The sequence below is a fragment of the Leptopilina heterotoma genome, unplaced genomic scaffold (genome assembly GCF_015476425.1).
Source record: "Leptopilina heterotoma isolate Lh14 unplaced genomic scaffold, ASM1547642v1 Lhet_87, whole genome shotgun sequence".
Classification (NCBI taxonomy): domain Eukaryota; kingdom Metazoa; phylum Arthropoda; class Insecta; order Hymenoptera; family Figitidae; genus Leptopilina; species Leptopilina heterotoma.
The window spans coordinates 110,427-137,477 of NW_025111190.1; the positions used below are offsets into that span (position 1 = coordinate 110,427).

The 27,051-nt window shown below is 21.7% G+C and overlaps 1 protein-coding gene across 2 annotated transcripts in view; it reads right to left on the reverse strand.

Moving 5' to 3' along the window:
* The window catches only part of LOC122511537 (lateral signaling target protein 2 homolog), a 42,584-nt gene that overhangs the window by 8,757 nt on the left and 6,776 nt on the right, over window positions 1-27,051 (reverse strand). Inside the window, exons 4-6 of one of the 2 annotated variants that reach the window (XM_043626850.1) lie at window positions 25,407-25,668; window positions 14,993-15,303; window positions 4,393-4,800 (exon numbers count right to left, since the gene is read on the reverse strand). In XM_043626850.1, the coding sequence (XP_043482785.1) occupies window positions 4,724-4,800; window positions 14,993-15,303; window positions 25,407-25,668 (650 nt within the window). In that variant the 3' untranslated portion in view covers window positions 4,393-4,723. Of the gene's footprint in view, window positions 1-4,392; window positions 4,801-14,992; window positions 15,304-25,406; window positions 25,669-27,051 lie in introns of those variants that run through there. The other variant, XM_043626849.1, reaches the window with a different exon arrangement.

The following is a 27,051-nucleotide window of genomic DNA, read 5'->3' on the forward strand; positions in this document are numbered from 1 at the left end:
TTTTATTAATTTTTTACAATATTTGAATTTTAAATAATTCAAAAGTCAATTATTAATTATTCAAAAATAAATCAAACAATTTTAATTAATTCAAAAATAAATTATTCTGTTTTTAATAAAAATTTAATTATTTTGAAATCATTGAAAAATGTAATTGTTCAAAATAATAATTAATTATTCAAATATCAAAAATACAATTAATTCAAAATTAAATTATTTCATTTTAAATAAAAAATTGAAATTAATTTATTGGCACTTACGTAAAAAATAAACGTATTTCTGTGTGTGTTTGTGTGTAGAATTAACTTATAAGTGCTTTCTTTTGCAAGAATTAAACTTATCGTTATCTTCTGTTCAAATAAAATATAAAATGTTAACGTTTTTTTTAACACAATATTATAGAAAATAGATTTTCTAAAAAGAAAAAAAAATAATGAACTTAAAAAAAATACTTTAGGCACCGCCTTTCATTTCAACTATTTAAATACTATCAAGTCTTTTAAAGACTATATAAAGTCTTCAAATCATGAAAAATACATAATAAAAAATTGAATTATTCCGAAATAAAATTCAAAAATCAACAAAACAATCAATTTACAATTAGGGCCATTTGGGGTAATTGTAAACAAGGGATAAATGTAAACAATAGATGTTTCAACTAAATTTACAAATTTAAAAATTAGTTTTAAAAACTTGAAAAAAATTGTTCATAAATTTAAATTACTTTAAAAATATCCAATTAAAATTATTAAAGAAACACAATTATTAAACAAAAAATAAAAAATAATTCTTCAGAAAAATTTAATTAGGGTTTCCAAAATTGATTTAATGATTTTTAGCGAAAATTGAATTATTTTCATAAATAATGACATTTTTTAAAGAAATTCAATGATTCTCAAATTTTTTGCAAGAATTTAAATGAAATTCAATATATTAATTTTAATTAAAGAGGCATTTCACGTCAGAAATATCACGATTTGCAAAGGGTATGCCGATTTTCGCAAAAGTTTGTGGGATTATAGTTCTATATAAGAGACTTCTTTCCCCCAAATTTTTTCAAAAAAAATTCAAAATTGTTGAAGATACGCCATTTTGAATTTTAATATTAATTTTATAAAATTTTGAATATCTCGGAATATTGTTTATGGATTTTTATGAAATTTACACATTTTTCAGGTAAAAGTATGTACTTTAAAATGCAAATAAAGTTAATAAAAAAAAATTAATTTTTAAATAAAAAAATTAAAAAAAATTTTTTTAAACAATTTTTTGTTTATTTACTCCTCTCTGAGAAAAATGTTATTAACATATTTGGATTCCTTATGAATTCACCTTTAATTTCATAAAAAAAAATTGATGGAGACTCAACTGGTTCCAGAGATATTGAATTTTTTGTAAAAAATAGTCATAGTTACAGCAGCAATGCACGACTGCGGTAACGTACTACGCGACTTGTGCAGTATGGTGCTATGGCGCGGCGACGCTTTTTTTTACAAAAAATTCAATATCTCCGGAACCAGTTGAGTCTCCATCAATTTTTTTTTATGAAATTAAAGGTGAATTCATAAGGAATCCAAATATGTTAATAACATTTTTCTCAGAGAGGAGTAAATAAACAAAAAATTGTTTAAAAAAATTTTTTTTAATTTTTTTATTTAAAAATTAATTTTTTTTTATTAACTTTATTTGCATTTTAAAGTACATACTTTTACCTGAAAAATGTGTAAATTTCATAAAAATCCATAAACAATATTCCGAGATATTCAAAATTTTATAAAATTAATATTAAAATTCAAAATGGCGTATCTTCAACAATTTTGAATTTTTTTGAAAAAATTTGGGGGAAAGAAGTCTCTTATATAGAACTATAATCCCACGAAGTTTTGCGAAAATCGGCATACCCTTTGCAAATCGTCATTATTTCCTCTTAATCATTAAAAACATTTTATTTTCTAAGTTATAGAAAATTTTTATTTTGAATTTTTTTTTTTTTTTTGAATAAAGATAAAATCCTGTGTTTATTGTGCGGAAGATAAAAAAAATTCACAGTAAAAAAAAAAATTACTTTTCTGAAGGAATTACATACTTTTCTTTAGAGAAGAAACTTTTCAATGACTTTTAATGAAAAAGAAATGCTTGAAAAAAGTTAATGTTAGTTAATAATAATTTCTTTGGCGAAAACTTTAGCAAAGTTTGTCCATATTCAATAAAGTTTATCACAATTCACTGCTAAACTTACAAAATCTTTTCATTACAACTGAAACCTATATAAAGAAAAAACAAAAAGTAAATTTCAAATAAAGTTAATCTGAATGGCTGCAATAATTCGCTGAATTTTTTCCTATTTTCAAAAGTGTTTAAATCTTTTCCTCCCTAAATGAAAGGTGAAAACAAATTTTTTTAATAATAAATTTCTAAATAAATTTCTACGAAATAAAAAGTAAATTAGAAATTATTGTAAAAGATTTTTGAAAATAATTCAATTTTTTTAAAATTAATTAATTAATTTAAAAAAAAATAAATTCCACAGAATTGTATTAAAATTTTAGAAAATAATTGACTTCTATCGAGGAATTTAATTAAAATTCTATTGAAAGTAATTGAATTATTAGAGAATTTTATCAAAATATTTGAAAATAAATTAATTCTTTGAAGAATTTGATTATTATTTATTAAAATAATTGAATTTTTAAAAAGAATTTGATTTAAATTATTGAAAATAATTTTCCTAGAACAAAATAAAGGAAATTCTAATTCTAATTCTAATAATTGAATTCCTTCTAAGAATTTTATTTATGAAAATAAAGAAATTCTTTAGAAGAATTTTATTCAAATTTTTGAAAAAAATTAATTTCCGCGAAGAAGTTTATTAAATTTTTGAACAGAATAATTAAATTCTATCGAGGAGTTTAATTAAAATTGTGTTGAAAGTAATTGAATTATGATCTGGAGAATTTTATCAAAATTTTTGAAAACAAATTAATTCTTTGAAGAATTTTATTAAAATTTTTATAAATAATTAAAATCTTTCGAGAAATTTTATTAAAATTTTATTGAAAATAATTTAATTCCGAAGAAGAATTTAATTATTTATCAAATTACTTAAATCCTTAAGAAGGATGTAATTAAAATTTTTGAAAATAATTGAATTTTTTTCGAAGAATTTTATTATTTATTAAAATAATTGAATTTTTGTTGAAGAATTTTATTATTTATAAAAATAATTGAATTTTTTTCGAAGAATTTTATTATTTATAAAAATAATTGAATTTCTAAGAAGAATTTTATTAAAATTTTTGAAAATAATTTTTTTGTCGAATAATTTTATTATTTATAAATATAATTGAATTCCTTCCGACATTTTTATTTATGAAAATAATGAATTTCTTTTGAATAATTTTATACAAATTTTTGAAAAAAATTAATTTCTGCAAAGAGTTTTATTAAATTTCTGACTAGAATTGAATTTATTCTTTCGAGGAATTTAATTAAATGTGTATTGAAAATAATTGAATTCTTGTAGAGAATTTTATCAAAATTTTCGATAATAAATCAATACTTTGAAGAATTTTATAATCATTTTTTTAAATAATTGAAATCTTTCGAGGAATTTTATTAAAATTTTATTGAAAATAATTGAATTTTTTCTAAGAATTTTATTTATGGGAATAATGAATTTCTTGGAAAGAATTTTATTCAAATTTTTGAAAATAATTGAATTTCTAGGATGAATGTTATTCAAACTTTTGATAATAATTAAATTCTTGCAAAACATTCATTTGAACATTCAAAACTTGTGTATAAAAAAATTGTGAATTATTTTCTTTTTTTATAAAGATTCTCCTCTAAAATTTTCTCTCAAGTTCTAAATCTCCGAAAATACGAAATTATTCTCCTACATTTACCATAATTATCATCATTAGAAAATTATCATCGCTTTTTGTTTTGTGTAAAAAGCTCTTCGTATCCAGTTTTTTTTTTAAAATGAATTTTCCCCTACCTAATGGCGTGACTCTGCTATTAGCTCTCGTTCTTGAATGACTGGAATGAACACTACATCTTCGACTCGCTAAATGAGCGTCCGAGCCTTGTCTGGACGCTCTTCTTGGTCTCTCTGATTGCGAGCAAATGGACATTGCTCGACGAAAATCTTCATCAGGACTAATTGGATAAAGACTATAACAATTTGGATGATGTTGAAATTCTGGCGCGATGTCAATAAAACGTTCAGCTGACATTTCATCAATACAGAAAGCAATTCTGTCTTCCCAAGAATTTGAATGACGTCTGCCAAGTTCTCTTTGGCTCATAATCTCCTCCTCTTTTCTTTTTTTTCCTTCTGCTCCTTTTTCTTTTTCTTCTTCTTCTTCTTCTTTCAACACTCTAATTTCATTCATCGATGAATGATGAATGAAAACTTGTCATCATTTTTAATTGTCCAAGTTAGAATATAATCGACAATGTATCGATATCATTATCGAAGATAATTTTCCTTCTCCTGGGAATTTTTTTCCGATTTTAGAAGTTCATTGTCAATCACTAACATAAACAGCAAACGTGATACTCTTGTTTTGTGGTTAATAATGACAATCCTACCGATGGTGTCTCTTGGTCTCGTCGATTTCTTTGCACAATGGATACTTGGTCAATTTTCCTCTCACTCTCTTCCTTGTCACTGCAAGTTCATTATTCTCCTCGAAAAAAAAGAAAGACCTAGATTACGCTATTGATCGTTTCCCAATGAGGCTTTTATCAAATTTCCATCTTCGAAAGAACTTTCTGGCTCTGTCTTTGATGATACTGAAATTTATTTGAAATATTTGATATTATTAGGTATTGATTTGCTTAATTTTGCGTTTAATTAACATTTACTTAATCGCACAATATTGACAAACATATTTCTTTTTACTGTTAATGGAGATTGAATTTTTTTTCGCTAAACTGATCAATAATTTAACGATTTTAGAAAAGCGCAGGAAAATCCAAGAGATTATACTTTCTGTGATTATTTCCAAATTTACAGTACTTGACAATTGACAAATTGACAAATCGCCATTTGGAAAAAAAAATTATAATTTATGAAAATTTCCATTCGCTGTAAAAATTAAATTTTCCTTAAATCGTTATATTATCGTCTCAAATATTAATTCTTAACATTGAACCTTTAGATAGATTGCTTAAATTTCCATTTATATTTTTTAATCGTAAATATATAAAGTGTTTCGAATTTCTCAAGAGTGATTTAGAATTTATTATTCGTACTTTATATATTTATTATTAAAAAAAACACGAAACAATTAAGTTGTGAAAGAGAGATTGCCAAGTAGATACAAAATGTTGAAAAAGAAGAACGACAAAAAGAGAAGACACTAACACCAGAAGAAGATGAAGGAAAATGATAATTAGTTCAGATTTATGTATAATTTTTAGTAGATTCGTCAATTTTTGCTAATTGATTTTCGCTAATTAATTTTGCTAATAAATTTTACTAATTAATTTTGAAAATTAATTCTGCTAATTAATTTCATTAATAAATTTTGACAATTTATTTTTGCTGACTAATTTTACTAGTAAATTTCGCTAATTAATTGCGATAATAAATTTTTCCAGTTAATTTTTGCTAATTAATTTTGCTAATAAATTCCGCTAGGTAATTAATTTTGATAATAAATTTTGCCAGTTAATTTTCACTAATTAATTTCGTTATAAATTTGCTGATTAATTTTGTTAATTAATTTTTGCTGATAAATTTCAGTTGATAAATTTTTTACTCAAATTTTCAAAAACTATTTTTGAATAATAATTTTAATTTGAAATGAAGACTAATTTTTGAGAACAGAATAAAATTTCTTCTAAATCAGCAAAATTCTTTTTCTCTTTTTAATTTTCTTTTATAGCCGTGCGGTAAGTACTTCTCTCGTGTGACATTCAAATTTAGATTCACGTGTCATTTTTACGACATGTTTAACATAACACACGGAAGAAAAGAGGAAAACTATTTAAACGAATTGCTTCCGATTATTCAAAACGGAATCTACACAATTAATAAAAAAAAAAATAAATAAAAAAAAAATTTTTTAAATCCACACAGTAAAAATATTATTCGGAAATATTATAATTATCTTACTATTATAATCAGCTTATAAGTAATTATAATTACTCAATTTCTTGTAAATAATTTTTTTCGAATAATAATAATTTTTTTCGGATAATAATAATTATTATTCGAAAAAAATTATTTTCAATAGATCGAGTGGAGGACAATGACTCTAGATAATAAAAATAAAATATCAAAAAATAAAAGAACACAAAATAAAAAAAATAATTCATAGAAATGAAAAAAAAATTCAGACACAATATAAAAATTTGTTATCAATCGTTGAACCTATAAGAACCTATTGATTATCGAATAAACATTGTAATAAAATATATTTTATAAGTGCAGAAAATAATCTGTCTGTGAAATGTTGGGAATTTTCGAGTCGCCAATTAAACTTTAAAGTCAAGAGTCGTCTTTATAGAAGAGTTTTCTTTTCGAGAATTCTATTTTTAATTCAAAAATATAAAAAAAAAATAAAACGACTTTTTATCTGAAAAGATAAACATTTTTGCAATATATAAAACTACCTGCAACGGTATGGAATAAGGTACCCTTGAGTTTATTGCGATTATTTTTAGAAAATATGGGTTTCTAGCAGGCCACCGATCCGCTTTTTACAACTGGTTGCACAGTATTCTGACACTGTCGACCTAACAAATATTTCCCATGTGTGAAATTTCATTTTCATTATTATTTTGATAAATTTACTGTTATCCAAAAATAATTGACGAGTTTATTATTGCTCTTATCGTTGTGAAAAGAAAAAAACAATAATTCAAATTATTTGAAATTCACACTTTTGATCTAAGCTATTATATGCAAATAATGATTTTTTATTATTGTTAATACTATTATAATTAGAAATAATTAATTTAAAATTAGTGAATAATAATGGTAATAGATAAATAAATATTTATTTAATATTTATTATTATTCATAAATTGTAAATTAATTATTTCTGATTTTAATAGATAATATTAATTTATTTATTTACGAATATAGTTAATTAAATAAATAAATAACAATAATAAAAAAAATAATAATAAAAATAATCAAAATGAAAATAAAAAATAAAAAATAAAAAAATACTAAAATACTAAATTCAAATCGTTAATTAATTTCTTTAAAGGATTACCAAAATTCGAGATTAGATTGAATTGAATTGTAGTTACAAATAATTTCCATATAAATATCGATTGCATAACTGTTTTTATTATTATTATTATTATAGCATTTAGTGAAATCCTATCAAAACTCAATTTGCATAAAGATACGAATACAGTAAATTTTATTTATCAGTGACAGGAATTTACTATTGAAATAGAGGGAAAATTTATCATGTATATAATATTCTCAATAAAAATATTTCCTTTCTAATAAAAATAATTACGCTCTATTTTATATTTTATAACTCAAAAATTGATAAACTGATTTTTTTTTTCGTTGCTTTCTCGCAATATTTTCAGAGAAATAATAAATGAAACAAGAGGGAAAAGCGGGAAAAGCATCAGCTTTCCCGACTGATGCGCAAATTACTTTAGATATATATGACTAATTAGGAAGCAAATATCTTCCCTTTTAACTACTAACGGAGTTGTAATACTCTTTATGATCACAAATTATGGTCACATTCAACAAACTGTTCGTAAAATTTAAATTGCTTCTTTAATGAGATATTTCTATCGAATGAGTTCTAAATAATAATGAAAATTTCCATTTTTTTGTATTTAGAGATTTTTAATTAAAATTTGATAAAAATAAATGTACAAAAGAAGAAAAAATCTAATGAATCGAAAAAGATGTTCAAAAAGAATTCAAAAAAGAAATTAATAAAAAAAATTTTATTTTCAGCTAATATTTATAATATTGTTGTATTTATAAAAATATAAATATTAATTTAATCGTTAATTAATTAGTATTATTAATTATTTAGTACAAATTTAATTTATTTAATAAAAAAATTAATTAAATTAATTAAGAAATAAAAAAATAAACTAGGTGTTATTTATTAACTACTACAGTATAATTAGATAATAATAATTATTATAATTATACTGCAGTGTTTTAATTCTCATAGTATTCCAATTTCTCTTTATCTTAACATTTAGAATTTGAAGTCAACAGTGTTTTTTTAATTAATAACGAAATAATTTAAAAATAATAATTAAGATACAAAATCGAGTCTCGAGGATGAAAAATAAAATTTCAATTAAATGTGACATTAATTATGAATTCAAATCACTAGTAACTTAATTAAAAATTATTTTAGCCCCAAAAAAATATTCCTCTTCATAATTAAAGTTAAAATTTGAAGTATTTAATTCTTTTCACATACAAATTATTTTTTCTTTCATTTCTAAATTTTTACATTCAAAAATATTTACAGAATTTTCATTTTATAGTTTATAATCAGCATCAATTCATATACTGGCGCTGATTATGAAATATAAAATAAAAAAAAAAATTATTTCACAAAATAATGTAAAAAATTCCTTGAGTAAAAATTACGTTTTATTGTTTTTCTTGCCAAAATTAGAATTTATTAATTTGAATTTATTAAATTTCTAATTGTAGAAAAAAAGAAATTTGAAAAATAGTTTTTTCTATTTATTTTTTGTAGTGAATATTTTTAAAAGGCGGAATTTTAAATCAAAAGATTTTAGTTACCTCAGTGACTTCAGTGACTTGTGCGGTTTAATAATCCAAACCACAAGTACTTTAAGTCAGCAGGTAATTAAAGGCCCTGTAAAATAATTCCAACATTGTTTGTTACGTGAAATGTAAAGTAATAAAAACTGAATCTACAACTGCGGTTTTACTTTCAACATCATAATAATGATACAAAAATAAATTCGTCGATTTTTGGTTTCTAATAAAAACAAAGATCGCACAAAAATATATTTCTAATTGTCAATTAAATTAAAAAATTATTTTATTTTATGTTTATATTATAATTGTATTATAATTATAATTTATATTTGATTTATATTATAATTATATTATGAATTATAATTACATTACAATTATATTTTTTTCAAGAGAACTGATGAATTTAAAATAAAATTCCCATTCGATGAACAAAAACTTTTTGATAATTATATTCAATTATTATCATTATTTTCTCAAAAGCACGAATGGTTTCAAATTTATTCCTTTCAATTGTTATTCACGTCAATTGTTAAAATAACAACGACTGGAGATTTTATCGAGAAGATTTATCGAGCTTACGAGAGAGCTTTTCTCAAAAAAAAGCAAAAAAAAAAATATACAGCAATAAAAATCCTTTTTCTTTTCAATTGACAAATCGAATTGAGTCGAGAAAATTTAATGGACCATCCTCACATTCTCTGAATACACCAGTATATATAACCTATTACGAAAGATATTATGGATTTTAAATGATAAAAAAATGGACAAATAAATTTTTAAAAGCAATTTTCAAGTTTACGTTGTGTTTGTGCTCGCATTGTATACTACAAATGCGCCTCGAATATATAGATTTGTACAAACTCCACTTCGATAAAAACCATCCAGATTTACGATCCGCGAGCTTTATTCTGCAACAATTCGCGTGGAAAAACTGCAATACGAATATAAATCTTATAATTCTATTCACTTACCTATATTCGATTTGGAAATTTAATTTCTAAAGGAATTGAATTTTTTTCTTACATAAGTAAAAAAAAAATAATAGAACACAAAAAAATCGTATTTACAAAAAACAAACGAAACGGAAAAAATAAGAATAAAATTTTTTAATAAAATTGCAAATACCTTTTAATCTAGAAAATTACGAAAACAAAAATATTAAAAAAAGAAGTTAAATTCTAAACAAAATTGGACAAATAAGAAAAATGCTTATAAGCCGAAAATGTCTACTCAACTTATTTACAAACTGTATTATAATATAAAAATATGTGTCTATAAATGGTAAATATTTTATACTCTAAAAAATATTAGCTCAAAAATATTTATAAAAAAGCGGAATACAGTATTCTATATAAGGGGGGTTAAAATTTTTGAAATTTTCGCATAGAAAAAGAAAGATGGGTGAAAAATTGGAACCATTCCAACATGCTTTTAAAAAAACATCAAGAGCTACAAAATTTCAGACAATTGGAATGACTTTCATAAAAGACGAAAGGTATAATATCTAATTTCAAGGCGGAATATAAAACTTTTAATATAGCAAAATATTTATTAAAAAAAGCCCAATATGACTAATCGCTAAAAAAAAACTATTATAATTTATCAACAGGCCTCGGATCGACTTTAAGGCCCCAGAAAAAAATCGGTTTAGTCGATTGAAGATTTACCAAAAAAAACTGTAAAAGTCGTTTTGTCACAAAAGTTTCATTTTTTATTTCCCGCCTTCATTCATTTTTACATTTAATAATTAAATGCATATTCAAAAAATTTTACAATATGCAAATGTTTGAATATTTTAAAGTGTTAAATGTTAAATAAAAATGTTTAAAAACTTGTTTTATTCAGTATTCAACAGGAATTTAAATTTTTCAAACTTCAACTTCAAATAATCTGAAATTTAATTATTTCTAAAAAATAAAACTGAAATTCGTCAAAAATCTTATTATTTTCAATAATTTTTAAATAAACTTCTTCTCAAAAGCAATTATTTTCAATAATTATCCAAAAGTTTATCGAGAATTCAATTATTTAAATACAAAAGTTAAAATTTTTGCTATTTGTAAATCGAACTCTTAATAATTTCTTTTTAATGTTATAAAGATGAATTATTGCAAAAAATTAAACAAAAATAATAAAAATAATCAAATTTTTATAAAAAATCAATTTTAAGAAAATATAAAAAAAAATTCTTAAAATTAGTTTTTTAATCAAATTTTAAAATAATTTTTGAATGATAATAAATTTTTTTAATATATAAATTTACAAAATAAATTAAATTAAATAAAAAAATTTTCTAATAATTGAAATTTAAAACAATTTTCTGACAATAATTGAATGTTTTAAAAGAATTTTCAGAAAAAAATGAAAAATAATATGTAAAGTTTTTAAAGAATTTTAATTACAAATATAAAAATTCAGGATTTTTTTATTTGATGACAAATATAAATTGAGTAAATTTTTAAAAAAATTTCAATTTATTTTTTTGTTTGATAATAATTGAATTTTAAAAAATTATGACAAAAAAATTCTAAGAACTAATTTTTTAAAAATACCATAATTGAATTTTTCAAAAATAATTGAATTTGTTTAAAGAAATTTTGAATAATTTAGAAAACTAATTAATTTCTTGAAAAATTTTTATTCAGAATTTAAAAATAGTATTTATTTACTTTAAAATTTTTATAATTCTAAACAAAAAGATTTTTTAAACAATTTTAATGTAATTATTTTTTTAAATAATTGAATTTTCGGAAATATGTAATTGAAAATAAGGAAAATAATTGAATTTTAAAAAATTACAACAAAAGAATTTTGAGAAATATTTTTTTTTTAAATAATTTCTAAATATCCTTTTTTTGAAGCAAATTTTCATTTTGATTCTTCATTAAAATTTTTGAAAATTCAATTATTTCTGAAATTTTCAAATTAGAATTTTTCAAAATTGAATTTTTAAATATTTTAATGGAATTCTTACAAAAATTTTCAATAAAATTTAAGTAAATTTCAATTATTTAAAAACTTTTTATTTCCATATTTCGAAAATTTAATCATCTTAGAAAAATTAATTAAAAATAAATGTAATTTTTGACTAATAATAAATAATTTTTTTTACAATATAAAAATCAAAAAAATTTACATTTCATAAAAAAAAAAAATGGTATTTAGTTGCAATAAGAAGAGTAAAAAAAGTCGCATTTTTGAAAATAAGCCGAGAGAACTCGTCATTTTGGAAAATAGCCGGAATATTCGTCTATAATTATTTCCCACACTTTAAAAATCGAAATAATTTGCATTTTATACCAGAAAAGTGATATTTTATTGCAATATTCGAAAAAGTCACAAATTTTGAAAATAAATCGGAAAAAGTCATCTATTCCGAAAATGGACGAAAAAAGTCGAAATATCCAAGGCCTGTATTAATTTAACTCACAAGAAAAACTTTCCTAAAAAAAAAGATAAAAGCAAAGCGAAGGATAATATTCACAAAACACTGATTTTTCCTCCTTTTTAATACTTTAGAAGAAAAAATTGTCTAGCAATTCAAACAAAATTGACATATCTTACGATAAACTTTCCTAAAGAAAATGAGTTTTCAAACTTGTTCTTTTTTTTGTCTTGGCCTGCCTCATGTCTACATATATGAAAGATTCTCAACTTTATACTCTTCTCTCGTCCCAAAAATAGGTTTTAAAGCTTTCACGTATACAAGAAGTTGCTTACTTAATAATTTTTATTCTCTATTTTTTTTTTGCTTCTTTTCCATGAAATAAATAAAATAATAAACACGATCGAGAAAAAGAAAATAATAAACAAATTAAATTTTCGAAAGTGGTTAAGTGGAAAAAAACTTTTTTGATTTATTCTTTCACGCGAAATGAGTTTGTGGATAATTTATCATTTTCGAGACAGTTTCGCCTGGAATTTCTTCTCTGGATACATAAATAACAAATTCAATTAACTCTCTTTTTTTGTTTAAAAAACAATTATGCTTTACTTTTTTTCTTTATCATTATTATCAACAGAATGAAAAAAAATTTTTCTTCTTTTTTTTACTAAATCTCAAGGATCATTGACAGACTAAAAACAGGTCAGAGAACATTCTACTTATCAAAAATCAATGTACAAGTACTGTTCTCCAACTCTTTTCTATTTTTTTCTCATATTTCTATTTTCAATTTCACCATTTGTATTTTAAAATATTTTTCTTCCTGATTTAATATTTTTACGATAGTTTCTAATAAAAAGGGAATTATTTTAATCAACACTTTTTTGCCTTTATGGTAAAGAAATGTTTTCCAAAATGTTATGCCAGCTTTAAAATTGATTTCTATCTCTATTTTTATCTATTGTTAATTTTCCCACATTTCTATTGTTGTACTTTTGATTTAAAGGAAATATTCTCTTTTGTTAATGTTCGTAATTAAAAAATTCCGAGATTTTAATTAATAAATATATTATAATAATAAATAAATAATAATGTACGAAAGGGCTTCAAGCCCGTTAAAAATTGAAAATAAAATAAAATAAATAAATAGAAATAAATTTTTAATTAATTTTTAATTTACACTTTTTTCTCGAGATAACATTGCAATTTATTTTTAGAATTCACTTTAAAAGAAATGTAAATATTAACGTTGATTTGAAAGTTAATGCAACTCTTAATTTAAAAGTTCATTTTAAAAGAATCTTCAAGTAAATTGCAAACTGCATTGTAAAGCAAGTTGTAAGCGACTTTTCAAGTAAATATGAAAAGAACGTTTCCGTAACACAATATAAAAGAAACTAAAAACGAATACAAAAAATTTAATATTAAAACAACATAAAAAATAATTAATAAATTTTTTTCTCACCCTGTTCAATATTTTACAAAAAGACAAAACAACTTTTTTCAAATCTTTCCACGCTTTCAAAAATTAAACAACTGACAATTTTTTTTTGCACCTAAATTAAAAAAAACTGACTGTAAATTTTTCTAATAAAATTGCACTTTTAATTTCAATATTTTTATCTTGAATAAGCGAAATAAAGTAGAATAAAAAATTTCTATCTCAATTGTTTCGCAGTAAAAAAAAGCGATCAATCTAAAGAGAAAAAAGCAAACAAGATAATTTTTGTGAAAAAAAATCCTAATTATCCACTTTGCACTATTTGGTTAAAAATAAAAAAGGAGACAATCTTTTTTGTTTTAAAAAGATGAAAGAAGAAAAAAATTCCGCAACTAAAATTGCAAATTTCTTATCGACTTTTCTCGGTTCGTCTTTGAAGCCTTTCACCCGGCGTGAGAACTTGTTGTCTCGAGTAGTTCGCGGCTTTTCTCACAGTTCCATGTATATATACATTCAAATATATATATATATACATACATGCGGACCGAAAATTTAATCCGAGTACAAAAGAAAAGAAAAGATGAAGAAGAAAAGGAAAAAAAAGAAATGTGATAGCAGAGGGGTAGTTTTACCACGGAAATCTACCGAATGACTGAAGACTCGCAATCGTGCGCCTTTAATTTAGAGGCACCAGAAACGCCCTCGACCTCGCACCAACAAGAAGCTCTCTATATATACAATACACACGTATGTGCAGTAAATACAAAAGTCCAAAACTTAAATATACAGGTACAACACACCCTGAGAGGACAAAACACAAGTTGGTGTTGTGTAATTGTCTAAAAAAGAAGTAATATTTATGCCGAGATAAGTGCGGAATGCTAAAAGTCTCCCGACTTTTTTTTTTAACCAAGTCCAAAAAATACGTTGACAGTTCAAATCGATTCTCTCCCAAAAGCCTAAAAAAAAATCGAAGACTAATAAAAATTGCAAAAATAGAATTTTTTTTATGATCACACAGCAATTTAGTTACGGTAACTCTCGCTTCACTTTTTCCGATCCTATTACTTTCCATCCATATAGTTTGGAAATGTAAATTTTATATCCACTATCTAAAGAAAATGATAGAGGAAAAAAATTTAGTGTAACCTGAATTTTTCACGAGTTTAGATAGTACCAAGTTTTTTAATTATGTAAACATCTCTCGAGACTTGCCCTAATTCTCCCCCCCCCCAAAAAAAACATTCCGAACAAATTTTTTTTTTAGATGCATTATCGAAAAAAGATAAACTGCAAAAGCTTAAATGAAATCTACGAAAAAAGGCGAGTGTTTACGAGACAAAAGCTTAGAGAAAGTATAAAAAAAAGCATTTTATTAAATTAGATTAAAAGAAGAAAGCTCTTTTTTTTCTCTCACCCATTTCGTCGATAATGGGCCCCATACGAAGAGTAATTCCCACCAGGAGCAGGGACATGGCAAGCAAAAGGCAAGCAGTAGCGACGATGGTCATTCGTGCTCTTGGCGGCAATTCATCGGGATCCGTTTCTATCACAATTTCTGGTTCAATTTTCTTCTGTCGTCGTCGTCGTTTTCGTTTTTTACGCGGACGATGAAATTGCTCCATTGGTTTATTCACTTTCTCCGGATTACTCAATGTTTCATTGTCATCTAATTCATCCTCAAGATTGAGCGCCAGAAAATCATCATCTTCGTCATAGTCAAGTTTCCTGTTTGCGAAGAAGAAAAGACAGAAAATTAATAAATGTAAAATCGAAAATTTATAAAATTATTAAAATTTTTTACCAAATTAAAAAATTAATAATTTTTTATAAATACGCGGAACTTTGATATGCGGAATACTGTATTCTGCATTATTACAATATTTATTTATTACTCAATCAGGATTGACATAAAAATTTAATTTTCTTTTTCCCTGATAGATAGATTGTATATTATATTATTATGTTATAATTATTTTTATTTTACAATTAATTCAAAATTGTAATGACAAATAGAAATCATCAGAATTTTTTTCAGTTCTTTTCATTAAAAGACTAAAATTTTGTTAAATATTATGTTTTGTTAAATTGAAATTATGAAGATTTTTGTTCTGTACTTATAAACAAATTAGAAAATTGTTAAACAACTGTGATTAAGGAATAGAAAATTTATTTATTTTGCATTATTTTTGTTTATGAATCACAATTTTTTTAACAAAATTATTATTTTGTTTTAGAAAAAGAAGAAAAATATTTGCACAATTTCTATTTTTAATCTTATTTTTGGAATAGGATTTTCCACAGGAATTAAGAAATTCAAAAATTTCAAATTCAAACCTTTTTTTAAATTAAACAACCTATAAAAGTATTGTTATAAAACATGAAGATATTTTTTTTAAATAATTGAATTCTTTTTGGGAAATTTTATTAAAATTTTTTTTAAATAATTGAATTCTTTTTGGGAAATTTTATTAAATTTTTTTTTAAATAATTGAATTCTTTTTGGGAAATTTCATTAAAATATTAGATATTGAAAATCATTGAAATTAGAAAAAATTTTTCAAATGATTGAAATTAGGACAAGAATTTTTTTTGACATTTATGAAAATAATTGAACTTTAGAGAAGAATTTTGTTATTTATAAAGATGATTGGGATTTTTACGAGAATTTTTTTCAAATTTTGAACATAGTTGAATTTTATGAGAAGAATTTTATTTTCTTTTGAAAATAATTGAATTTCTGCAATTATTTATAATTTCTCTAAAATTGAATTTTTTTTAGTGTTTTCAAGAAAAATTTAAATTAGAAAATTTTTGAAAAAGTTCTTTGAGAATTTTTTAATTAATTTGTTTACAATTCAATTTTACAAAATTTCGATTATTAGGAAATTCTAATTTTTCAATTAAATATATATTAGAAAATAAAAACTTCAAATAGTTTCAAAAAAATTCAATAAAATTTTTTCAAAAAAATTACTTCTATATAAAATTAATAATTAAAATTATGAAACCTTTAAAAATTTAATTATTTATAAAAATTCACTCTTTAAAGGTTTTTAATATTCAATTATTATTATCTAAAATTTTAACTGAAATTCATTTTTAAATAAATTTTATTCGTAAATTCTACGAGAATTCAATATTCTTTAAATATGAAAATCAATAATTTATTGAATAATTGAATGTTCCTCAAAAAATTGAATTTTATTAAAAAAAATTTTAAACATTAAATTCTTTTGACGAATTTTAATACAATTTTTAAGAATAATTTTATTTTTCTTGAAATTCGATTAAAATTGTATTAAAAATAATTGAATCCTGTAAAAAATTTGATTTTTCTTAAATACTTGAATTATTGCAAAGAAATTTATGAAAAATTTGTAAAGAATTGAATTTCCGTGAAATTTTTATTACTTATCACAGTTTATGTAAATAATTAAACGGTTGCGTAGAATTTTTTTACTTTTGAAAATAATTGAATTTCTGTAATTATTTGTAACTTCTCCAAAATTCAATTTTTTGGGGTTTTTTTTAACTAAAATTCTTCTATAAATCTTATTTTTAATAACTAATTCAGTATCTATATGTATTAAATAATTTAACTAATTTCAGAAAAATTTGAATTATTAAAATTTTTCAAAAATTTAAGTTCTTTAAAATTTCTAATAAAATTTATGAGTAATAATTTTATATAATAGTTCTGCAAGAAATGCAGAATAAAATTATTAATAATAATAATAAAGTTAGTAAAATTAGTCAAGAATTGATAAATTATGTATAATCAAAAACTAATAAAATTGATCAAAATTAATAAAATTAATCCAAAATTAATCAAGATTAGTAAAATTAATCAAAAATTTATCAAATTAAACAAAATTAATAAAAAATTAAAAAGTAAATCGAAAAATATTTTATCAAAAAATTAATTTTAATTTCCAGAATGATTTTTCTCTCGATTTTCCAAGAAAGAAATTCAAAATCTTGGCCTATATCCAAACACGAATAATATTTCATTTAAATTCACTGCGTGCATAAACTCAAAAGTGAAACGACACAAATTTTAATCTGACAAGCATTTAAAATTCAACTCACCTATAACTTTTATCACCCAAAAGGAATATGTCGAAATTTTAAAACAAACATTTTTCAAATTGATTTCATCTCTCTGTTTTTCTCTCTGCAAGTGCATCGCAAAAAAATTCAATTTCACTTTTAATTGAGTTTACTAATAAAAAAAAACAGTTTCCACCAAAAGACATTTTTTTTTATTAAAATAACTAAAACTTAAGATTCTTTTTTATACTATTCAGATACTAGAAATGTGCAATCAAATATGCAGGAAAAAAATTTTTGAAAATATCAAAAATATTTTGTATTCTTTTAAAACAAAAAGTGATGAAAAATAAATGAAAAATTTCTTTTTCATTTCATTTTATATGAAATATCAAATAAAATTTAAAATCAAAATGAAAAGTGAAGAAAAATTAAACGAATATTATTCGAGATATTCTGTCCTCCGAAGTTTTAAAAAAATATCAAATTCTTTCTCAAATTAAAAAAAAATCCATAAGTAGAGTTACAATTGAAATTTTTAGAAATAATTAAATTCTCGTGCAACTTTTTAATAAGAATTGATTTGCAAAAGAATTTCAGTTAAAATTTTAGAAAATATTTTTTTAAGAATTGGAAAAATTGCAGTTCTAATTTTTAGAAATAATTAAATTTCAAATGTTTTACATTGAAAGTATTTTAAAATTTTAATTCCTGGTGATGAAGTAAATAACAATAAGTATTCAAATATTTACTTAACAAAGATAAATGAAATTTGAAAAATTATATTTAGAAATTCTAAAAAATGAGGTTTTTGGAAAATAGTTATTAAAATCTTTTGAAAATACTTGAATTCCCGAAAAACTTTTAAAATAAAAAATTTTCTCAAATTTTATTAAAATAAATTTTATAATTCAAAGAATTTTCTTTTCTAACTTTAAAAAAATAGTTTTAAATATTATTGTATTTTTTTGGAGAATTGTAACTAAAAGTTTGGAAAATAATTAAATTTTACAAAATATTATTTAAATAATTTAATAATCTTTTTGACTTCTAATAAGAATTGATTTAAAAAACTATTTTATAGTTAAAATTTTGAAAAATAATTAAATATTAGAAGCGTTATAACAGGAATTTTAAAAAATAATAATTATTTTCCTTCAAAAATTATTAAAGTTTTGAATAATTTTATTCAAAAATTCTAAAAAATAATTTACTTTTGAAAAGTTGCAGTTAGAATTTTTAAACATAATTAAATTTCATAAGGTTTTACATTGTAATTATTTGAAATTTTAATAATAATAAATAAAAATAAGTTTTTAAATATTTGTTTAACAAAAATGATTGAAGTTTTGAACAATTTAATGTAGAAATTCTGAGAAAATAAGGTTTTCGAATAATTGTAATCAAAATTTTGTTGGAAAATAATTGAATTCCCGAAAATAATTTAATGAAACAATTAAAAGTTTTGTCAAATTTTATTGAAATAAATTTTACATTTGAAAGAATTTAATTTTATTACTTTTGAAAATTATTTTAAAAAATAATATTGTATTTTTGAAGAATTGTATTTCGATAAATTACATGTTTTAAAAAATAATAAATTTGCATCAAATTTAAAAAAATAAGTTTTTCTAACCAACAATTAATTTGAAAATTTTCTATAGCAATTATTAATTTAATGAATATTAAATTCCATAAACTTAAAAGAAGAATTAAAATAAGTAGAGAGAATTATTATTAATTTAATGAATATTAAATAGCATAAACTTAAGAAGAAAAATTAAAATAAGTGGAGAGGAAAATTCGTCCATTTTACATAAAAGCAGAAAGCCAAAAGATAGAAACTAAGTTTTAATAGATTTCTCATTAAGACGAAATCAAAAGTTACTAATCAGAGAGAAATTCCCTTAAGTGTGATTCAGCAAAGTCGATATTAATTTAAATTAGTATCTCTCAATTGAATTCAGTTATAAGTCTCCATTAATATCCCAAACTTCTAATCCAATATTATATAAGTTTCAAACACACTAATTATAGATAATTAACTGCAAACAGTTGGCAGATAACGATATAAAGATCATATCAGATTTATATCTAAAATTACAATTAATTTCTCACAAATAATTAGAAAAAAAAACCTAATAATAAATTATAAAAAAAATAATTTGTCTAATAGCCCACTGATCATTAGGGAAATTATTTATTTTTTTCAGTTTTGATTCAATTGCTGAAATTATTTCAAAATATTAATAAATTAGTAATGAATAAAATAAAAATAAATAATAAAAACAGAGATAAAAATTATATTTATAATATAATATTTTTATTATTATTATTATTATAGCAATGAAAATTTATAAGAAAAAGAGGAGAAAGAAAAAGAGGGAAAAGATGAAAAAAGAGAAGGGAGAAGAAAATATTAACATTAAGAGTGACAGAAATAATAATTTATCATCGTTCAAAAATCATCACAGAGTAAAATATTGAAAAAAAATAAGCGATAAAAATGCAAGAAGATGACAAAAAAGGTGATGAATTACGAGTTTGAATTTTTCTTCGTAAATTAACGCCTCGCAGCGTTATAAATCTCCATACCGATATTGATTACCATTTATCACAAGTTTTCACTCTACTAAATAAAAAATTTTATAAATATCCATTTTATTGTGACAAATTTATAAAACGTTTAATTGATAATTAATAAAAACAATTTTAACCTTGTTTTGCACTTAATTGTGAATTATAAATACTTTAAGTGCTTTAATGACTCTCACAGTACAATACAATCATTAATGCAGTTTGTTTGAAAATTAAATCTCCATTGTTATTTTGTATTTAATAATTAAATTTTATAACAGTATATGAATTTCTAATTTACTTTTAATTAATATCAACAAAGTCATATATTATTATTTATATGCGTCAATATTTAAAAGTCAATAAGCGTATATATGAACCCTTTTAAAATATTAAGCTTTCACTTTAAAAAATTCAACAAAATATCCTACCTACATTCACTGCAAAAGCATTGCTCTCAAGTAATTTAAAAACGCAAGAAGCTTTTCATCTTGAAATAAATTTCCAGTCGAAATTCGTATTTTCTGAATGCAACCTGATATATATATGGAGTTAAAAATTTTATTCCCGCAGTAAAAGAGAAAATTAAATTTTAACAAAATGGAAAATTTAAAATTAAAATTGTCAACAAAGGAGAATTATTTTTTTCTTTCTTTTTTCTAATCATATATTTTGCAGGTAATTTAAAAATTATTTGGCAAATTTACTGCTGATGATTTATACATAACTTTTCGTAAATAATTTACGTACTCATATTATTTACGTTCAACAAAAAATGTGATAGAAGATTTTTAAAAAATATCGGAAACGGATAAGCACACATATCAAAGATATTGTCGGCGAAAAAGGAAGTACGAAAACAAACAATATTGATTGTCAATATTTCGAAATAAGTTGACTTTTACAGTCAATATATCTTTCGGAGACTAAATTTCAAAAATATTTTTGAAAAAATTTATTTGTAAAGAAAATATTTCTCTCTCTCTCTCTCTCTCTCTCTCTATAGTTCACAATAAAATAACAAATTGAGTAAAAATGGTAAAAAAATGAATTTATATTGTAAATAACAAAAAGAAGGTTTCTTTAGCAATTTCTTTTTATTTGATAAATAATATTTTATTTTGAACTGTATGAAAGATTCCTCTCTCAATATTCAGTAACAGAGAACGATAGGTATTAATTTCGACTGGTATTTATTTCGAGTAGTTTCAATTTTAAACTACTTGTACTCACTGAAAAAATTTATTTCATCTAAATGAAAAACGAGTTTAATTCAATTATTCTCATAAAAATAATAAAATTCTTTGGAAAGAATCAATTATTTTTATAAATAGAAAAATTCTTTTCTGTGATTCAAAAATATTGTAATTCAATTATTTTCAAAACTTAATAAAATTTTATGAAAGGATTCAATCATTTAAAAAAATTTTTAAATTATTCAAAAAAATTAAATTCTTTACGAAAATTTTAATAAAATTATATTTTCAAAGTGTTTGATAAAACTCTTCATAATAATTCAATTATTTTTATAAATAATAACATTCTTCATGGACATTTTCATTTAAATATTTTAAAAAGTTTTGATAAAATTCTTTTCAATAATTAAATTATTTTTAGAAATAATTTAATTCCTCGCTAAAATTAAATTATTTTCAAACATTCTTTAAAAGAATTTAATTATTGACCTAAATACATAATAAAATTCTATGCAGGAATTGAATTATTTTAAAAATTTTGATAAATTTGTAATAACTCAATTATTTTGATAAATAATAAAATTCTTCGAAGCAATTCAAAATTTTTTTAAAATTTTAATAAAATTATTCAAAAATGTGCAAATATTTAAAAAAATTTTGATAAAATTTAATAATTCAATTACTTTTAATACAATTTTATAGAATTAAATTCCTGGTATGAATAGAATTATTTCCAAAAATTTTAATAAAATTATTTCCAAAAATGTTAATAACATTCTCTGGGAGAATTCGATTATTTTCATAAATAATAAAATTCTTTGCGAGAATATAATTACTTTTAATACAATTTTAATAAAATTTTTCTTAAGAATTCAATTATTTTCAAAAATTTTGATAAAACCCTTCAAAAGGAATTCAATTATTTTCAAAATTTTTTATAAATACTTCGCAATAATCCAATGATTTTCAATGCATTGATTTTTAAATTTAAAACATTTTTAAAAAAGGAAAATTATTAGAAAAGTTCGAAAACAAAGAAGCAAACTAATACTAACTAGAGATTAGAATTTATTTATTTCATTAATATTATTAATTAACTAGCAACAATTCTAACTTTTTAGAATAAAATTAGCAATTTTAAAAATAATAGAATTTAAAAATTTGTAATTCAAATTTTTGTTGTAAACACTAAAAAAATTCAATTTTGGAAAAATTACAAATAATTGCAGAAATTCAATTATTTTTAAGAGTGAAAAAATTCTTCTCATAAAATTCAATTATCTTTCAAATTAAAAAAAAAAATTCTCGTCAAAATCCCAATTATCTTTATAAATAACAAAATTCTTCCCCAAAGTTCAATTATTTCCAAATCAATTTCAAATTCCCAAAAATAGTACGAAAACATTTAATTATTTTCATAAATAATAAAAATTTTTCAGGAATTCAATTATTTACAAATTTTCTATAAATTCCTTCGCAATTATTCAATTATTTTTAAAAATAATAATATTTTTCTTTAAGGAATTCAATTATTTTCATAAAAAATAATTAAAAATTGTAGAAAATAATTGATTTGAAATTATGAAAATAATTTTGAAAAAGTTACTGTAATAATATTCTTATAATATAAAATAATAATTTTATCACTCGGTTATCTTTAATTATTATAAAACATGAAGAAATCGATCACTCCGAGTCTTCGACTTGAAGCAATCGCTATCTTCATGTTTTATAAAAATATTCTCATAAATTATTGAATTTAAAGAGATTTGAATTTGAAATTCTTAATTTCTATGGAAAAATAATATTGATTAAATATTTATTTAAAAAAAAGTTATTGATATTTTCGAATAATTTTTGCAATTAAAGAAATTCGTAAATAAATGTAACAGAACATTTTTTTAAGTAAAATTTTTTCCTTTATTTTCTAAAAATTTTATTAAGTTTCAATTTCATTTTCAATTAAAATTTGTATATTTCCTATTTCTTAATTATAATTTTTAACAATTAACAATTTTCTCATATTTTTTATAAATAAAATGGAGAAAAATTTGCATAATTTAGATCAGTCGAACGAAATTTGCACGGAGAGACCCACATTCGTAAAAATTACTAAAAACGGTTGCAATGACCGGAAATAAGGGGACTTTTAGCATAATGTACTACAGAATTAGATAAATTTACAAAAGAAATAGATAAATTTGCTACATTGAAATAGCAAGTTTTAATATTTTGTGTAAGAGTTGTAAATGTAGCGAAAATTGATTATAGTTTTCTCTAATTTAATTAGACAAAATCTGACAAATGAAAACATTTTCCACTAAAATCTTCTATCCACTGTAGTAATTTTTGGTGAGCAAGTGTGGCTAGCGAGTGCAGTCATATGGCGCCTGTATTTCTATTGGTTGCTAACCTCGTCAATCTCCGTAAATGAGCCGATGCCTTCCGATCATTGACAGTGACTATGTTTCGCGTATGTAAAATAAATTTGGATATTATCTACAATAATTAAATATAAAGTGAAACGTAGGTCGTTCGGTATCTCAGAAATTGACCATTATAAATTAATAAATTTTGCATTTATTCCTGTCCCAAGAAGTATGTCTTATAATAAGTTGTTAAAAGTAAACTGCTTTCTCGTAAGTGCTGTAAATTTTCATCATTCAATATATAAGGAAACAAAGATGTATACTTTCAGTGAAATTCGTTGTCGTGCGTGCAGTTGTGTATTAGTGTATTAATTAACCGCGTCTATACATATAAGTGAAATAAACATGTGTGTGTCTTCAAATATTTATCCAACAACAAATATATAAGTGTGTGAGTGTGTGTGTCTGTGTATGTAAAAATCCTTCCAGTTTACCTCCACTAGTCAAGAATTGACGGGAAACCGGCGACAAAAATCCGTATTTTTTCTTTTCACTCTTTCTTTCTGCATTTACAACGACTATAGTAATTTTACGTACACAATGTTTCTGAGTTTTACTACAGTTGTTTGGAACTATTGGACGAAATAGTAAGAAACTTTGCTAATTTGGTGAACATTTGTCGGGATTAGTGACTTAGTGTAGAAAATAGTAAAAAATACAAAAAGTCCCCTTATTTCCGGTGGTTGCAATGTGAATATAGTAAATTCTAGTGTGATTTTATACAAAAATTAGTAATCTCGGTCTCTCCGTGTGTTATAGAAAAAAGCATATAATAAACAAAATTTATTTGTTAATCATAATTTTTTTATATTTTCTAATTTCAAATATTGTTTTATTATAAATCATGAAAAAATACCTGCATTTTTTGATCTGTCAAACAATATTTTTTAAAGAAAAAGGAAAAAACATACACAAAAACTAACTTCAAAGTGTGGACAGAATGAAAGAATGAAATGCGAAGATTATTATAGTTAATAATTAATAATAGTAAGAGTTTAAAATTTATTATTTGAATGAAAATAATTTTCCATTATCAAAAAAATGGTTCAGTTATCATATTTAAAACCAAACAATACTAATTAACTGCTTTGATGCACAGCATAGAATAACTTCATTTCAAAGAAGAATATCGTCTTCTTGAAAGATGAAACTAAAATCAATAATTTCTTCGCAAAAGAAATTTTCCCTGTTCAACAATAGAGATTTTTTTTCACAACAAACTGAAAACATGATCCAATAAGTTTCAATGAATAATTTTTTTCTACAGTTAATTAAATAGGTATCATTTTTCAATGAAATTTCTATAATTTATAAAATCTTTCTTTACAACTTTCTTAAATTATAGAAATTGAAAGAAAGAATAGAAGAAAAAAATAGAAAAATGACTATTTTCTTCAATTAGGTCAAGGAGAAAGAGAGAAAGAGATAGAGAGGAGAATATAATAGAGAATTTAATAAACAATATGACGCTTTTGCGATTTGCGCAACTTGTCAGAAAACATTCCACGGAATAATCTCTGTAGTTTCAGGTTGAAAGTTTGTTCATGCATATAGTGTTTCCACATAACTAACTTACAGCTGTGCTTCGTTTTGGGAAGTGTAGCAGGCACTTTGGTGCAACCTGGGATACTCGCATATATCGCTGAACGCCTCTCTCGATCTTATCAAATTTATCAGCCCTAAATCCTGATCACCGTCAATGCCCAAATTCTCAAATGGCGTATCAAGTCCCAATGGCAAATCCAATATATCCTCTTCAAGTACATAAGAACCTTTGGAATATTTTCTCTTTTTACTTGGACTCCGAGGACATTCCGACGCTCTCCTTTTTCCTTTATCTGCAAAATATTCATTTTTATATTATTTATTTATTTATTTATTATTTAGAAAATAATATTTCCATTTTGAATCAATATATAAAAAATCTAATCAAATTGTTTAAAAGAATTAAATTTTCTATGAATAATTTTAATAATAATTTTAATAATTTAATAGAAAAATCATTAATCACAATAAACAAGGTTATTTTAAAAACTGAAAAGAAATTCTTCTTAAAATTCAATTATTTTCAAAATTTTGAGTAAAACTTATTAAAAAAAAAATTAATTATTTTCAAGAACATTGAAATAAATTCTTCAAAACAATTCAATTATTTAAAACAATTTTAATAAAAATCTATTCAAGAATTAAATTATTTTCAATATAATTTTAATTACATTTTCTAGAAAGTATTCAATTATTTGAAAAAATGTTAACAAAATTATTAAATTGAATTCAATTATATTCAAAATTTTTTTTAAATACTTTACAACAATTCAATGATTTTTAACTCATCGACAATTTAATTATTTCTAAAAATAATTGAATTCTCAAATAAAATTTTATTAAAACTTTTTTAAATAATTGAATCCCTGATAAAAATTTATTATTTCTGCAAATAATTGAATTTTTGCAAAATTTTTAGAAAAATAAGAGAATTTTTTAGAAGAATTTGATTAAAATTATTGTAATTGTATTTAAAATAATTGAATTGGTGGGAAAAATTTACTATATTTATTGATAGAATTGAATTCTTCAGAAAATTTTAAAAAAATGTTTGAAAACAATTTAATTCCTCTTGGAATTCAATTAAAATTGTATTTAAAATAATTGAATTACTGCGAAAATGTCATTATTTATGAAAATAATTGAATTCTTGACTTGAATTTTATTAAAAGTTTTTTAAATAATTGAAATGCTGTGAAAAATTGAATTATTTTCTTAAATAACTGAATTTTTTCGGAGAATTTGGACAATTTTATTACAATTATTGAAAATAATTTAATTCTTCATAAAATTCAATTACATTCAAAATTTTCAGTAAAAATTATTTTTAAAAAACTCCACTATTTTCAAGAATATTGAAATGAATTCTTAAAAACAATTCAATTATTTTAAAGAATTTTAATAAAATTCTTGCTAAAAATTAAATTACTTTCAATACAATTTTAATAAAAATTCTCGAAAGAATACAATTATTTTCAAAAATATTATTTAAATTCAATTATTTCCAAGAGTTTTAATAAGAATTCAATTATTTTCAACAATTCTGATAAAATTCTTCGATGCAATTCAATTATTTTTATAAATTGTAAAATTCTTGTCAAGAATTCAATTATTTTTGTAAATAATAAAAATCTTCTGAGAAATTCAATTATTTACAATATAATTTTAATAAAATT